Below are 13,507 nucleotides of genomic sequence, written 5' to 3'. Positions count from 1 at the left end.
CTTGCTTCCGACGGAAATCACCTAATATTAATCATCTACTATCTGCTTAGTAACCGTTGACACAGCGGGAGAAAATCCCATCTTACATTTGAACATACAAAGTTGGCCATCCCATTCATGTTCTTGGCAAGCGTGAGTCATCAGTTGGACCGACGGCCATCGGAAGTAATATTCAATGTGAACAAACAACGACCCAGTGTCAGTCCGCCTTGGTGCCGTCCCTCCCTCTCTGTCCTTGTGCGTCTTGTACATGGTCTGTGGTTTCATAAGCAATGAATATGCCGATCTGATAGTGTCCACGAGTGGCGAATGGATCCCGCATCACGTCGAGGTGGGATCAGCCTTCCAACCTCTTTCTACACCTTCGGCCTGCTTCTTCTTCAACCATTCGAACACCACGCTATTGATCAATTGAAAATAAAGTCAATATATTTGGTTCCACCTCGGTCTTTAGCTTCGGTTTCGGGGAATAAACCCCTAGACGGAAACAGATCAACAACTCAAACTCACCTAAAATCTCGGGTGGCCATTTCACCTTCTCCTTCATTACATACCGCTTCGTAGACGCTCTTTGCGGCCCATGTCATTGGTATAGGGAGATTACATACGGCCGCCGCCGAAAGAGCCAAACCCGCGTCCTATGGTGCACATATGTCAGCGTTGAAAGATAGTGATTGAGTGTGCTTACTTTCAGCATGAGGCGGGTTTGGAAACCGCCGGCGTAGTGACGAGAGCCGGGACTGCCTGGGATCTCTTCAAGGGGCGAGTTGACTCTGGATGACCATGATTGGCCTACAAACATTGCGTAAGCTTGTCCATCCGCGCACATACAAACCCTGCGCTCACCAGACGACGTGTTGACCACGTTGTGCAGAAGCACTGGATCTAGACCTAATGATCGTCCAAGTGCCAGACCCTCCGACAGAGCAATCTGGTTGATGGCTAATATCAAGCTGTCCCACATATATCAATCAGCTGAATAAGCTTTGTAATTCTGAGAGACAACAACTGACTTGTTGCAAACTTTCACGCCGACACCCGCGCCGTTCGAACCGCAATCTATCACCCCTCCGTCCCTTGCCATCCTACCCAACAACTCTACTGCCATCCTCGTCGCTTCGGATGATGGTGATCCGAACATGATGGTCAATTCTCCTCTTTCGGCCGCACCGGTTCCGCCGGAAACGGGAGCGTCGAGCATGAGTGCCCGGTGGGAAGTTGTAGCATGGATCTGGGACGCGATATCGCGTGCTGTTGTTGGGTCGAGTGTGGTCTGGTCGATCAAAAGTGTATGAGGTGCGTCAGCACCTGAGCTGGGATTGGGATCAGACGAAGCAGGGGCGAAGGAGGTAGGAGAGTCGAGCGGTGGGGAGGACGTAGGCGGCATATAGGGTGCCGACATATTTGTTGAGGACGACAGCTCTTCGACTCCGGACACCGGCTTGACTGGCGATGTTGACGCAGGCAGATCTCCTAGGGAGGGTGTGTCCAGAGGTAATGCCTGCAATCCAGCTAGTATCCCACCTTTCGGATCAAGGTACACTGCCTCCACTTGCGGAGTTGAAGGTAACATTGTTAAGATCCTCGAAGCATGCATTGCCATTCTGTCTCCATTCATCAGCTCAAACTGCGCCATCACAAACAGTGATGCCAGCTCACTCTTTTCCACTTCCGACTCTTTCTACTCTATTAACCAATCCCGCCCCGCCTTTCTCCCTCAGATCAAACAGGAATGATTCCGCTCGAGAATCGTCCTCTTCACAGATCAAGAAACTAGGTTTCTCCTTGCCATATCCCGCCCATTCGCCTCGTTGATGAGCCAGGTGGGTTTTGGTGAACAGATTCAGAGCCATGGGACGACCTATTGGCGAAAGTGTCAATAACCATTCTGGTTGACCCTTCCCCGTTCACAACCAGTGGGAGGTGTCCGACGCGGAAAGAGGCTCACCCATGGCTCCTAGACCTATCCACCCGATCTTCGATAATCTAGATAATGACTGTGAGCTCGGACTGACCATGATGTCTGTATACTGGTTAAAAATGGCATGAAAGACATACCATCGGGAGGATGGATATCTAACTGGCAATGCCTTGTTATCGTGAAGGTATCGTAACTGCAGGTCAGGTGGACATACTCCACTTTCTATTTCATTGCTCACTCGGCTAATCTCCCGGTAGCAAAAACATAAAAAACCGCCACAATTAGAGCGTGCACCCAAAAGATCGTTTTCGCTCTTCTCGCACTTTCAACTTGATCGCTTCCTTGCAAACCAAGTATCGTAAGGATACATCCATCGCTTTTCTAGAACGATATATCTGCATCTGAGCAAGATGCCACGTTCGCCATCCCCACCTCCGCGATTCGCACCTCGACGATCATATCGCGACGACACGCCGCCTCGCCCAATGCGAGATAGGGAGCGTGATGAATATCGATATCGATCAGGCGAAAGTTCTCGCTATCCTTCTTACGAACGGGAACGGGAATACGATCGTGGTGGACCGCCTCCCCGGGAAAGAGATAGGAGAGATTGGAGGAATGATCGTGGGGGAGATGATCGAGATAGAGATCGATTTGGAGGTGATAGAAGTTGGAATACGTATTATCGGGGTAGGGATAGACGTACACCTCCTCCTCCTCCGCCAGCTGGTGGAGGTATCTCACGACGTGGATCTTTCTCCAAAAGATCGGATTCGAGAGGATCGCCGGATGGAAGGAGGAGATCAAGATCAAGGTCGAGATCCAAATCTGGCACACCGGAAGAAGGTCAAATCACCTCACCACTCCAATCTGCCCCCTTACCATCCGCTGTAACCAACGCTCCTGGCACAGGAACAGGGACGGGATTACCACCTCGACCGCGATCCCCGCCACGACGGAGAAGATCAAGATCCCCTCTCCCATATAGGAGGTATGATCGTGAGCGGGACTGGGAAAGAGAGCGAGATTGGGAAAGAGAGAGGGATAGGGATCGTGCATATCAACCGCCCTCAAGACGTTCTAGATCACCTTATTCTCCACCGCCCTTGCCACCGCTACCTCCACGACGACGTCGGTCACCTTCTCTCTCGACAGGCTCAACACACTCTCGATCATCTCGTTTCTCTCCTGCGAAACGACCATTATCGCCTTTTGAGCGTAGAACACGATCACCCGAAAAGAGACCGCGACTAGCATCACCGTCTCCAACCCGTGCACCTCCCCCTCCCCCTCCACCTGCGCAACTGGCACATCCACCACCTAGTGCACCTCTTGGTCCACGAATCCCGCCGTCTGGACCGAGATCCGAGCGATTACCACTGGCGACACCTCCAACCGGACCTCGAGCTCTGGCTCATCTCAACAACCCCATCCCTACTAGACCGATACCTCGGACGAATCCCTACGCTCCTGCTCCTGCCCCTATCCCCGTAGCAGTGCCAGTCGCAGTGAAGGAGGAACCAAGGACACCTGTACCAGAAACACCATATGGGAAAGCGCCACCAACTGGACCATCAGGTCCAGGTTCTGCTCCCAGATTGTCTTGGTCGGAGAGGAAATCGATCGTATCGCCGTCTACGTCCACTTCGACTCCTGAGCCCTCACAACCTCCCCCACCTCTACCGCCAGTTAACCCTTATGCCCCGAATGTCACTCGTACGGCACAGCGAGAACAGATTGGCTCATCGCCCAGCATTTTGGAAGATGTGAAGCCGACTTCTGAGCAGTTGGATGATATCAAGCCGGCCGTACCTGTACAAGCTCCTCCACCACCTCCCCCACCTACTCAGCCCCAGCTCCAGCCCCAAGTACCAGTGGTAAGCGAGACAGAACTGGCAGAACGAAAGGCAAAAGAGGAAGAAGCGAGGATCATGGCAGAGTTACCAGCTTTGAAAGTCGGTTTCGGAGGTGCAGCTTGGGAAATCGAGGTGAGTGCAGGCTCTTCCCACACTTGATTTTCTATGCGCTGAGCGAAGCTAATCCATGTTTGTCCATGACTGTATAGCTTGCCAACCACACTCACCATTATCAATCTCTGCTTCAGAATACCCTCCGAGCTCAGGCTGCAGCGAGACACGCGTCAATGGTCTTGGCAGATGCAGAGGCGGAACGGATCGCCGCAGGAGAGAGGAGGAAGATCTGCGAGTCGCAGTTGATGGTGGGTAGTTTGGGCGTAGGCGTAGGGATTATGGGCGGTGTTTGAGAGGAAAGGAGGTTGTTTAAAGAAGTGATATATCTATATCTACACCATAGAGAATCGTACTCATGTAACTTGTGAATACGGACGTTTAATCTGCAAATATGCATGGGTTGAGAAAAGAGATAATGCAATTGATGATAATATGTATGACAACACGGGACACCCGCCTGAATCCCTGACAGCGGCCCAATCTCACCTCATCCATACATCGCTTCTGCATAAGCCTAATTAAGAAGGAAGGACAACATAAGCTTGAAGTCGATATTGTAGTATGAAGCTCCGAGCAACTCACCTCGTACTCTTCCGTCGTCATGGCTTCTTGATCTTCGTCCGTCACGTCCTCTACCCGTTTTGACTGGCCGTTGACTGCGTGAGTAGCGTGGTGTCAGTACTTCGAAGACGACAAATAAATCAGAAAGAGGCTTTATGCTTACCAGTCACGTATTTCCCTGTGGATTGACTTCCGTTCGCTCCTCCATTTTGTTCTCCTTGTGAAGCTCCCACATCCTCCATATCGTCATCATCGTCATCACCCTCTTCATCATCGTCATCAACCACCACAGGTGCCCTCGTTGTCTCAACCTTGACAATGTCATTCCCATTCTCCACTCCCACTTCTTCCACCTCGTCGTCCTCTTCCTCTTCCAGATTCTCGTAATGCAGAGCCAAGACCTCGTCCGCATTCTCTCCACCATTTCCGGTGATTTTGCGTCCTCGTTCTTCCGCAGCGGCGAGACGTCGTTGATAATCCAGTCCGAGAGTCGTAGCTTGACCGGTGACGGTAGAATGGGTGTACCATTGTGGTAAAGCGTTTTGTTCTCTGCGGGGTAGGAGGCATCAACACAAATATTCTGTCAACGGAACATATGGAAAAGTGAGCGGGTGAAATGGTGGACCCACCTTTGTGCTTTTGCCAATTTCTCCTTCTCATCATCTTCTTCAGCTCCAATGACAACCTCGAACTTCTTCTTTCCCTCTCCACCTTCTGCTCCATCCACACCGACCACGCTGGTCTTGACATTCTGTGCTATCCACGCTACAATATTCACACTTGGTAATGTCAATCCTTCGACGGCTTTCAACGCATCTCGGATAGGCGCGGTGGCGATGTTGAATCTCTGCATCATATCTTGGGAAGAGGTGTTATTGGTCAAGTCGAGAGAAGGGTCGTGTTCGATGAGTTCGGTAGAACAGTCTTCGCATTTGAAGCTGTTGGAGAATGGGTCGAATAGGTGAGACAGATCTAATGGATCGTAGGTTCGGCCGTCCAATGGACATATATAACCTCTATGACCGACTTCCTACATCAGAGAAAAGCACCAGTCAGTTTGATGGTCTCCCACCCCCCACCCCACCCGACGTGTAGGGTCAGCGCTCACTCACCTGCCTGATCTTCTCATCTATCCCCTTTCTCATAATCGCTAATCTATATTTCACCACGTTGGCAAATTCTCTATAATCCAATATCCAGTAGTACACATCCTTCGTTCGCGTCGTCTCCACTTGTATCGGTTTCCCATTCGCGTCCACCGCTCCTGGGCCTGCACCAGATTTGTTATTACCACCTGACGAGGATGTTGGTTGACCTCCTGCTCCTGCTCCTACTCCGCCGAGCTGACGAGCTTGCTGTTTCAATCTCCATTCTGACATTGCGACTTTTTCCTTGTTCACATGTCTAATCAGAACCGCAGAAGGGTAGATATCAGCGTCAATAATATGACATGTCATAGATGTAACACTCACCGTCTCACTAATCTGTGCAGATGTAACGTCCCCATATACTTCCTCACCTCAGGATTTGTCAATCCAATCTTGTGCGCCAGATCTCCCTCCGTCATCACATTGTCCTGTACTAGAAGTTTGAGGATGATGATATATGGAGCATCGTAGAATGCGTAAGCTACTTGATAGACTAGTGCTTGACATAATTTCGAAATCTCGTCGGAAGTGAGAGCGTGAGACATGGCGCCGGGTCGTGGCTTCCCCTCTCTGTCTGCAAGTCGAGGTCACAGAGAAGAAGAAGAAGTCTAGACAGTGAGTTGACGTGCTGATGGGCCAGTCGAAGTGGGAGTAGCTGATGCGCAAGCAAGGATTAGAAGAGAGACCAACGGTACAACTTAACACCATAACATTGTAACAACTCGGTTGCTATCGCATGTTTCGTCGTACGCTCGAGCTGAAGTGAGTCACGTGATCTCCCTGTTCTCGGCTAAACTGTGGAGACTCCACCGATCTGCGTTCTCTACGTCACTCGTCCTGACGATTCTGAAATTTCGGGAACCCATCGATGGAAGAGAGATGTATATAAAGTTGATTTCGATCTCTGTCCAGTTAGATACCACCTCTTACCTCTTATAGAATAGTATATCCACCATTCTATTCACTAGAAGTATCACCAGCAATCCCCGCCTCACACATCTTCCTCGTTCCTTCCTCCTTCACAGAAACCAACAGCCCTATCTCCACCACTACACCATGTCTTCTTCACCTACACCCGATACTGCTCGACCAGCTACCAAACGCGTTCGATCAGATCACGATCATTCCAAAGCATCTACCAAGGCATCAGAGACCACAAGGGAGAACGGACATTCAGACCATCCCGATTCAAAAGAGTCGAATCATGAGGACGTCGATTGGTTAAAGGAGGCACCATTCTTTATGGGGAAGAGTAGAGAAGGGTGGACGACGAAATGGAGGGAGAGTTGTTGGTGTGGTAAGAGTGAGTGGGCGTATTCCATCTCCGCTTAGAGTCTTCTGCCTTGCCTGCAGAAAGCAAAGCATGATGCAATCCGAGAGGGGGATAAATGGAGCTATAGGCAACTGTTTAGTGGTCGTATTCCTCGCTGACACCCCACAGCTGCCTTTGTATACGACGAGGACCCATTGCAGGTCAAGATCTGTCATTGCGAGGACTGTCAGCGACTCCACGGTGAGTATTGTGCTTCTATCACTCTCACATCTGCATATACAGTCTCCCGACCATCCCTTACTCTATACATCCTCTTCATGAATGACCAAGCTGAACTATGGACTATTGTGCTGTTCTCCTTCCAAGGCGCACCGTTTCAACAAGCCGCTGTATTCCACAAGAAGAACGTCCGACTTGATTCCGGTCCCGAATTCATCTCTTTCCTCTCCGCTCACGGCGAAGTCCATCCAATCTCATCCACACCATCCCCTTTACCTCGAAAGATCTCATGTAAAGCCTGTGGATCGCCTTTGATGGACGAAGGTAAAAATATGATCATGGCCTTCCCACCGTGTTTCGAATTCGCACGTACCCATAAAGAAGTCAACAAATCTCGTGAGAAAGGAGAGGAGATTTCAGGTGCAGGAGAAGGTAGAAAACAGTCTCAGGAGGATGGGAATGGTGGTGAGAAGAAAATTGGTTTACCGGATGCGTTTAAGCCTAGCAGTCATATATTCTACGAGAGAAGGTTGTTCGATATCAAAGATGGATTGGTGAAATGGAGAGGACACAAGGAAGAGTCGGAGAAGATGGGAGAGGAGGAGAAGTGAACAGGCAGACTGGTAGAATTAGCATGGGTGAGATTTGGGACAAAAGAAGAATAGTAGGCTTGTTGTCGCACAAAAAGGGGATTACCGATAATACATATACAATGTACATTAGAAACAGAGCATGCAACATTGAAAATTTGACACAATGACAGTTTATTGTTCACGCTCTCGCAAGGTGACCAGTCGGATAAAAGTTCTATAATGAGATGCATGGTAATGTTCTCTGGATGGTATTTTGGCGACTCTATGCACTGGCACTGGCACTGGCACTCGCTTGCGCCTCCGCCGCTGCCTTCTCTCGCGCCTTTGCTAGACGTCGTTGTGGTAACCAAGACATCAGCACGTTCTGAACAAAACTGAAGCACAGCGACGTGAACCAATACAGCACCACGCCCTAGTTCCGAGCCAAAATAGATGTCAGCACGATTTCGGCATTTGACAGAGCACTAGGCCCTTGACCATTGGGGTCATGATTTGAGCTGACGGATGATCGTTCCTACTCACACTTGGCATTTGGCTCGCTATCATCCCGAACCCAAGTGCACTGAACCTCAACACACCCGCAAAGAACGACCTTCTCAACTCTGCTTGTCGAGCGGGTGAGAATGTAGGCGGTTTATCATTCGCTCCGACCTCGACGAGATCGGGATTACGCCCAGCTCGTGAAGCGGGCTGAGAACGAGGGGTGCGGGGCGATGGTTGTGAGGCGAGAAGGGCCGAAGAGGTGGTTGATATTCTTCTTGAAGAGCGTGGTGGAGGTGTTGTTGTCGTTTTTGACTTCGAATTGAACAATCCGGTTGCCGGGGCGTTATCGTTATGTGTTGGTCTGACGGGTTTCGGCGTTGTTGGTGGTGGGGCAGATAATTCCGGTGTTACAGCTTCTGATTTTGTCGGCGTCTCTGCTTCTTGTTCGGGACCCTTGAAAGCCCCTCTAACCTCTTTCGCTCTCAATCCTACCAACTCCGCATTCCCAAATGCTACACCCATTCCTACCAGGGGTAAGATCCCATACGGATCTGCCTCTCCCAACTTCTCCAACCACCACAAATGTTCGCTCGCCATGGCTGAGCCTGGTAATTCGAGAGCTTTGCGGATCGTCAAAGAGAGAGTGACGAATATTGGGATGTGGATGAGGAGTGGGGACCAGGTGGTGATGAATGGGTGAGTTTGATGTTTCTTGTTCAACGCTTTGTGTGCTATTGCGAGCTATAAATGGCACCAGCAAAGAATTGCGTCAGCTCTACCCAAACAATGGCGAGTTCAAGTGACTATTTATCGGAATCCAATCTGAGAGCAGTAGGGCGAGTTAGGTGGCTATCACTCACCTGCCGTCTCAATTCCGTCAAATACTGATTATAACTCGCCCCCCTCTTCCTGAACTCGTCCCTCAGACTAATCGCCAGTCGCTCATTGATCGCTTTCAACTCGGGCTGTACCAATCTCTGTGCCCTCAACGCCCTCTTCCTCTGCCATATCGAGATGGGAAGTGTAATGGTTGTACGGACAAGTAGCGTTAGAAGGATGATGGTCGTTCCGTAGCCTAGAGGGTGGGGCAATTGGTGGAGTAAGAGATCAGAGAGGGGATTGACGATTGGGTCGAGGAACGAAGAGACGGGGACGAGGTCGTCAGCCGGCGTGGATAGAAGCGCTGGGTCGAGTGCGTCGAGTGAAGAAGTGGAGGTGGATGATTCGAGAGGAGATGAAGCGAGTGGCGTCGTGGAAAGATATCGAGGGCCACCAAGCACATTTGACATGGGTCTACGAGAGTTCCCCAGGGATGCGAGTGCTCGTGGGCGTGAGGTTTTAGCCAAGAGAGGACTCGGTCGAAGTATTTGGGCTCTGGAAGACGAAGCGAAGCTCGAGCTGGAGAGGTATCGTACGGTGCTACTTGTCGCGGAGACGCTAGCAGCGCCGGTCAAGAGCGAAGGCCCAGCGCCGACTCCAGCCCCACGTAGCAGCGTCCTCGTTTTCAACATGCTCGTCGTGTTTTTTCTCCTCCCGGTCAATTGGTTATAGAACAACAAAAGTTGCTAGAGAGATGTTACTTTCACGTTCGGAGCAGGTCCGAGCGGTATTTTGGTTTTGGTGTTCTGTTCGAGATTTGCTTCCGTCCACTCGTATAATCACAAGTCGCCTTGATCTGTCGTCCTCATTCGTGCTTTCCTCTTGTTACACGATACATACAGAAAGACATTCCAAGGAATACCTAGGCTAGAGGAAACATCGCAGACGTTGTCTGTCACTTCACACGATGTCCCACCTCGTTCTCCCCCTTTCTCGCTCCACCGCCTCTCCCGGCCCGTCAACTCCTTCTGCACATCATCCATCGCCAAAACGTCCTAATGCAAAACAACGGCGTAAGCTCGATCGAGTATTACTAGACGAAGATGATGATGTGGACGAGAACGATCTGGTCGCTTTGCCTCAAAGTAGGAGAAGGAGGATTGATGAGGATTACGATGATGATGAAGATGAGGGTGAGGGTGATGCTGAAGTAGAAGGTGAAGGTGAAGGTGAAGGGGATGAGGGTGAGGGGGATGATGATCCAGTGGTGATCAGAGCGAATACGGCCAATACACTCAGGGGGGACAACAAGTCGTTACGAAGTAAAGTGGACAAGAGAGAAGAGATTGAACGAAAAGGTCAGAAAAGACGAGAAGAGACTTTGTGAGTGGACTCATATGATCTCACTTCGAAATCCCTAACCGTAAGCGAGCGAGGGGGGAGCAAGGACAATCTGCTTCATTCTTTACTTTGGCATCATATAGGAAAGATAGCTGACATCTTTGCTTGCCCCCGTTCCATCGCAGCCTGCTTCGAGAACAGCTCGATCCAGATCAGACAAAACGGTTCGACACGTTCAGTACCGTCGCCATCAACAAGAACGCTGTGAAGAGGGTATGTCCGACTCCTAACCACTTTCCTCCTCAAGCACCAACCAAATGTTTTCCCAGCCTGTCTCTTCTGTTCCTCAACTTCCTTCGTTAAAGCTGACTTGCTATGTGTTCGGACTGGCTAGCTCAATCGTGATTTGTATGACCAACATTGTCCTCCCCAAATGTGTATGGTCGTAGCAGGTATGGCCAAGATTTTCATAGCAGACGTCATCGAACTAGGTGAGTGGGACCACCTCCAAGCGGGTGCGTGATATAATAGTAAACTGATTGATCTTCCCTTTTCGTATCATAGCGAAAGACCTACAACCACACTCTGCTCATCCGACTGGTCCGCTCCAACCTTATCATCTCAAACTTGCACGACTTCAGCTTGAAGAAGCGGGCAGAAGAGGAAGTGGTCTATCAACGGGACTAAAAGTGAAGAAGGGACTGTTCAGGCGGAGATGAAATACGTCATGTAACAGAGAGAAGTAAAAGCGTTGTATAGTAACATATTTGTCGTTGTAATGTAGTATGTACATTGTTTCGTGTACTGGGGAACGATCCCCGTTAAGAAGATATCAAAACTGAGGGACGTCGCGCTATGAGAAAGCGGTTGCATTGGCATTCCCAAACACAACCTTGTCATCCTTATGTACTACTGTATTGCCCAAGACACCTTTGATCCTCTATTTCCCATTTTCCCTTCTATATCAAGCACTACGCTTCACTCAGAATCACACGAAGGTCGTACATCCGTAATCCGCATTTCCCTCTCGAGCCTATACGTTCAAGAAACTGTTGAGCCAAATCACATCTATCGATCAGGTTGAGACACTTACTATCGTGAAGATGTGATCTCCTAACACTCGTTCCGAGAACCCAACTTCGCAGTAGCAGAAATAGTCTAACAGCACATCATCAGCTTTACGCAAAATTGCTCTTAATGCTCATCTCCGCTTACATATCCATTTCCTCTTGAAGACCTCGACATCTTCTTCTGTCATCTCGGGATGTTCAGCCACCAAAGCAGGTACGATTCGGCTGGAGAAATTGGCGATGAAGCGATGACGCCATTCTCGCAATGTTCGAGCGTAGTGCGGCTGTACGGGTCGGGACCAGAATAGCAATTAGCTTCGTTGTTGATCAGAGCGTGAACGCATTGGAAAAGTGGTACTTACACCGATGTTAGAGATACTGTCTACGACGAGCTTGTTCTTCGCACCCTTTTGGATCGCATCCACAACGTATGTCACGGTCGGTAAGAATCCCCCAGGGAAGATCCATTTCCGGATGAAATCAACCTCTTGTTGGTCTACGTTGCGTATACAAGTCAGCTTGTCTGTCCAAGGAGTTGTCCACTTTACGCACATTTGTCAAATCGGGACTCTGGGATGGTGATAACTTGGATACAAGCGACTCCGCATTCGTTAAGCATCTGGTCGATGACCGAGAAGTAGCCTTCTGTGAACTCCTTGCTACGCGACCGAACAGCGGAATCAGCGGTGCGGGATGCTTGAGGCAGGAAGTCTACCCACCCAACAGCCTCCAGCATCTCGATGGACACTACGCGGTCGAATGATCCCTTCCAGCTTTCCGGCAATCTAGGCAGTACGGTCAGCACAGAAACACAGATCTGCTTGGTGTGATAACACCCACTTTCGGTAGTCCAGTAACCATACCCGGATTCGCCCAGCGAGCCCTGCTCTCTTAATCCGTTCCTCGGCCAATGCCTTCTGCTGTGCCGACAAGGTGATGGTATCAACTGTACAGGAGGTCATGCGAACAGCCTGGGAACAAAGTGTTTAGTGACTGTGACACCTTTACACCGTGATAGCAAAAGACTTACCTCTATGGCAAGACTACCCCAGCCAGAACCGATCTCGAGTACTCTGTGACCTGGTCGGATATCGGCTTTGCGTATGATATGTCTGGGTCAAGCTCAGCACCACATTGCCAACAGGCTTAGATTCCACACTCACCTCAACTTCGCCAGCTGGGCTTCCTCCAGCTCATCCTTGTCTTCTGTTCCATCTTCATCTTGCCCTTCCGCAACAATCCTCTTGAGACCAAGACCTCCGTTCGAACTGCCACTTCCCCTCAAGTCCTTGTCCAGCTCTGGGAAGATTGCACAAGAGTATGTCATGTCAGCCGACAAGAAACTAGAGAACATGCCATTGGAAAGATCGTAGTGCGCCTGAATGTTGGACAATGAATTGGAAATGGTGTTGGCGAAACGGGAGTTGGTGAGTGAAGTGATGAGGGAGAATAGACGAGAGGGGATAGTGGTGACACCGGAGATATTGCTGTTTGTCAATGCGGGCCTGGATCGGATGAAGATCTGCCGGGCAGACAAGGGATCGTCAAGGAAGAAACTGGTCAGCTTGAGTGAGAGTCTCTGTTGAAAGTGTTGAAGGGTAGATACGAACCTTGAAGACTTGAACTAGATCCGAAACTTCGCAATCACCTGCCATATACGCTTCTGCGAAACCCAGATCACCAAGGGTCACCAACCTCAACCAGAATGCATCCCTAATCACTCTGATCTCTGCCGTCTCCTCCTCACTTTCCTCGTCTTTCCCAGGAGGGAAGGTGTATACCTGTTGATCAGGTGTGAAGATCCTGAGTCTGCCGTAGGTGATGGACTGAGACATCATACTGATGATAGCGAGTCGTGCACCTGCTATCAAGGGTTGGAAGTGTGAGAGCGAGAAGAGGGATGAGGTGACCGTTGATGTGAGGGTGTCGGTGAGGGAGAGTAAGGACTCGGTGTATGTCTTGGTAGCATGAGGAACGACTGCGGTCGATATGGGGGTGAAGGAGAAGGTGGAATTGATGGGAGTGGATGGGATGGTATCGGGTGTAGTAGCCGAGGTCACATCGCTCAAATCGGAAGAGCTGGACATGATGTATATCGTATCGAAAGCG

General features: G+C 50.1%; 7 protein-coding genes across 7 annotated transcripts; 3 read left to right on the top strand and 4 right to left on the bottom strand.

Moving 5' to 3' along the window:
* Positions 1–321: 321 nt before the first annotated feature.
* Positions 322–2,018, bottom strand: CI109_102503 (uncharacterized protein; the record flags this gene model as incomplete). The annotated part of the gene is made up of 7 exons (XM_032004344.1): positions 322–400; positions 511–638; positions 689–792; positions 847–953; positions 1,014–1,604; positions 1,660–1,861; positions 1,949–2,018. 7 exons carry the CDS (start codon positions 2,016–2,018, stop codon positions 322–324), a joined length of 1,281 nt encoding a protein of 426 aa, XP_031861209.1.
* A 313-nt stretch (positions 2,019–2,331) lies between these two features.
* CI109_102502 (uncharacterized protein) lies at positions 2,332–4,184 on the top strand (the record flags this gene model as incomplete). The annotated part of the gene is made up of 2 exons (XM_032004345.1): positions 2,332–3,909; positions 3,987–4,184. 2 exons carry the CDS (start codon positions 2,332–2,334, stop codon positions 4,182–4,184), a joined length of 1,776 nt encoding a protein of 591 aa, XP_031861210.1.
* Positions 4,185–4,378: 194 nt separating this feature from the next.
* Positions 4,379–6,145, bottom strand: CI109_102501 (uncharacterized protein; the record flags this gene model as incomplete). Its single annotated transcript, XM_032004346.1, has 6 exons — positions 4,379–4,405; positions 4,474–4,547; positions 4,616–5,001; positions 5,082–5,482; positions 5,565–5,856; positions 5,925–6,145. The coding sequence occupies 6 exons, from the start codon at positions 6,143–6,145 to the stop codon at positions 4,379–4,381; spliced, it is 1,401 nt and encodes a 466-aa protein (XP_031861211.1).
* A 511-nt stretch (positions 6,146–6,656) lies between these two features.
* Positions 6,657–7,703, top strand: CI109_102500 (uncharacterized protein; the record flags this gene model as incomplete). Its single annotated transcript, XM_065967153.1, has 3 exons — positions 6,657–6,903; positions 7,042–7,113; positions 7,240–7,703. 3 exons carry the CDS (start codon positions 6,657–6,659, stop codon positions 7,701–7,703), a joined length of 783 nt encoding a protein of 260 aa, XP_065823225.1.
* Positions 7,704–7,947: 244 nt separating this feature from the next.
* CI109_102499 (uncharacterized protein) lies at positions 7,948–9,679 on the bottom strand (the record flags this gene model as incomplete). Its single annotated transcript, XM_032004348.1, has 3 exons — positions 7,948–8,097; positions 8,208–8,909; positions 9,029–9,679. The coding sequence occupies 3 exons, from the start codon at positions 9,677–9,679 to the stop codon at positions 7,948–7,950; spliced, it is 1,503 nt and encodes a 500-aa protein (XP_031861213.1).
* A 275-nt stretch (positions 9,680–9,954) lies between these two features.
* On the top strand, positions 9,955–11,047 carry CI109_102498 (uncharacterized protein; the record flags this gene model as incomplete). Its single annotated transcript, XM_032004349.1, has 4 exons — positions 9,955–10,370; positions 10,514–10,601; positions 10,723–10,819; positions 10,893–11,047. 4 exons carry the CDS (start codon positions 9,955–9,957, stop codon positions 11,045–11,047), a joined length of 756 nt encoding a protein of 251 aa, XP_031861214.1.
* Positions 11,048–11,316: 269 nt separating this feature from the next.
* Positions 11,317–13,485, bottom strand: CI109_102497 (uncharacterized protein; the record flags this gene model as incomplete). The annotated part of the gene is made up of 10 exons (XM_032004350.1): positions 11,317–11,361; positions 11,422–11,486; positions 11,544–11,682; positions 11,761–11,894; positions 11,951–12,057; positions 12,118–12,183; positions 12,239–12,369; positions 12,429–12,510; positions 12,562–12,920; positions 13,009–13,485. The coding sequence occupies 10 exons, from the start codon at positions 13,483–13,485 to the stop codon at positions 11,317–11,319; spliced, it is 1,605 nt and encodes a 534-aa protein (XP_031861215.1).
* Between the last annotated feature and the right edge of the window lie 22 nt (positions 13,486–13,507).

The sequence above is a fragment of the Kwoniella shandongensis genome, chromosome 4 (assembly GCF_008629635.2).
Source record: "Kwoniella shandongensis chromosome 4, complete sequence".
Classification (NCBI taxonomy): Eukaryota; Fungi; Basidiomycota; class Tremellomycetes; order Tremellales; family Cryptococcaceae; genus Kwoniella; species Kwoniella shandongensis.
Note: the sequence above shows the minus strand (reverse complement) of the source record. Positions and strands in the feature narration are given on the sequence as shown.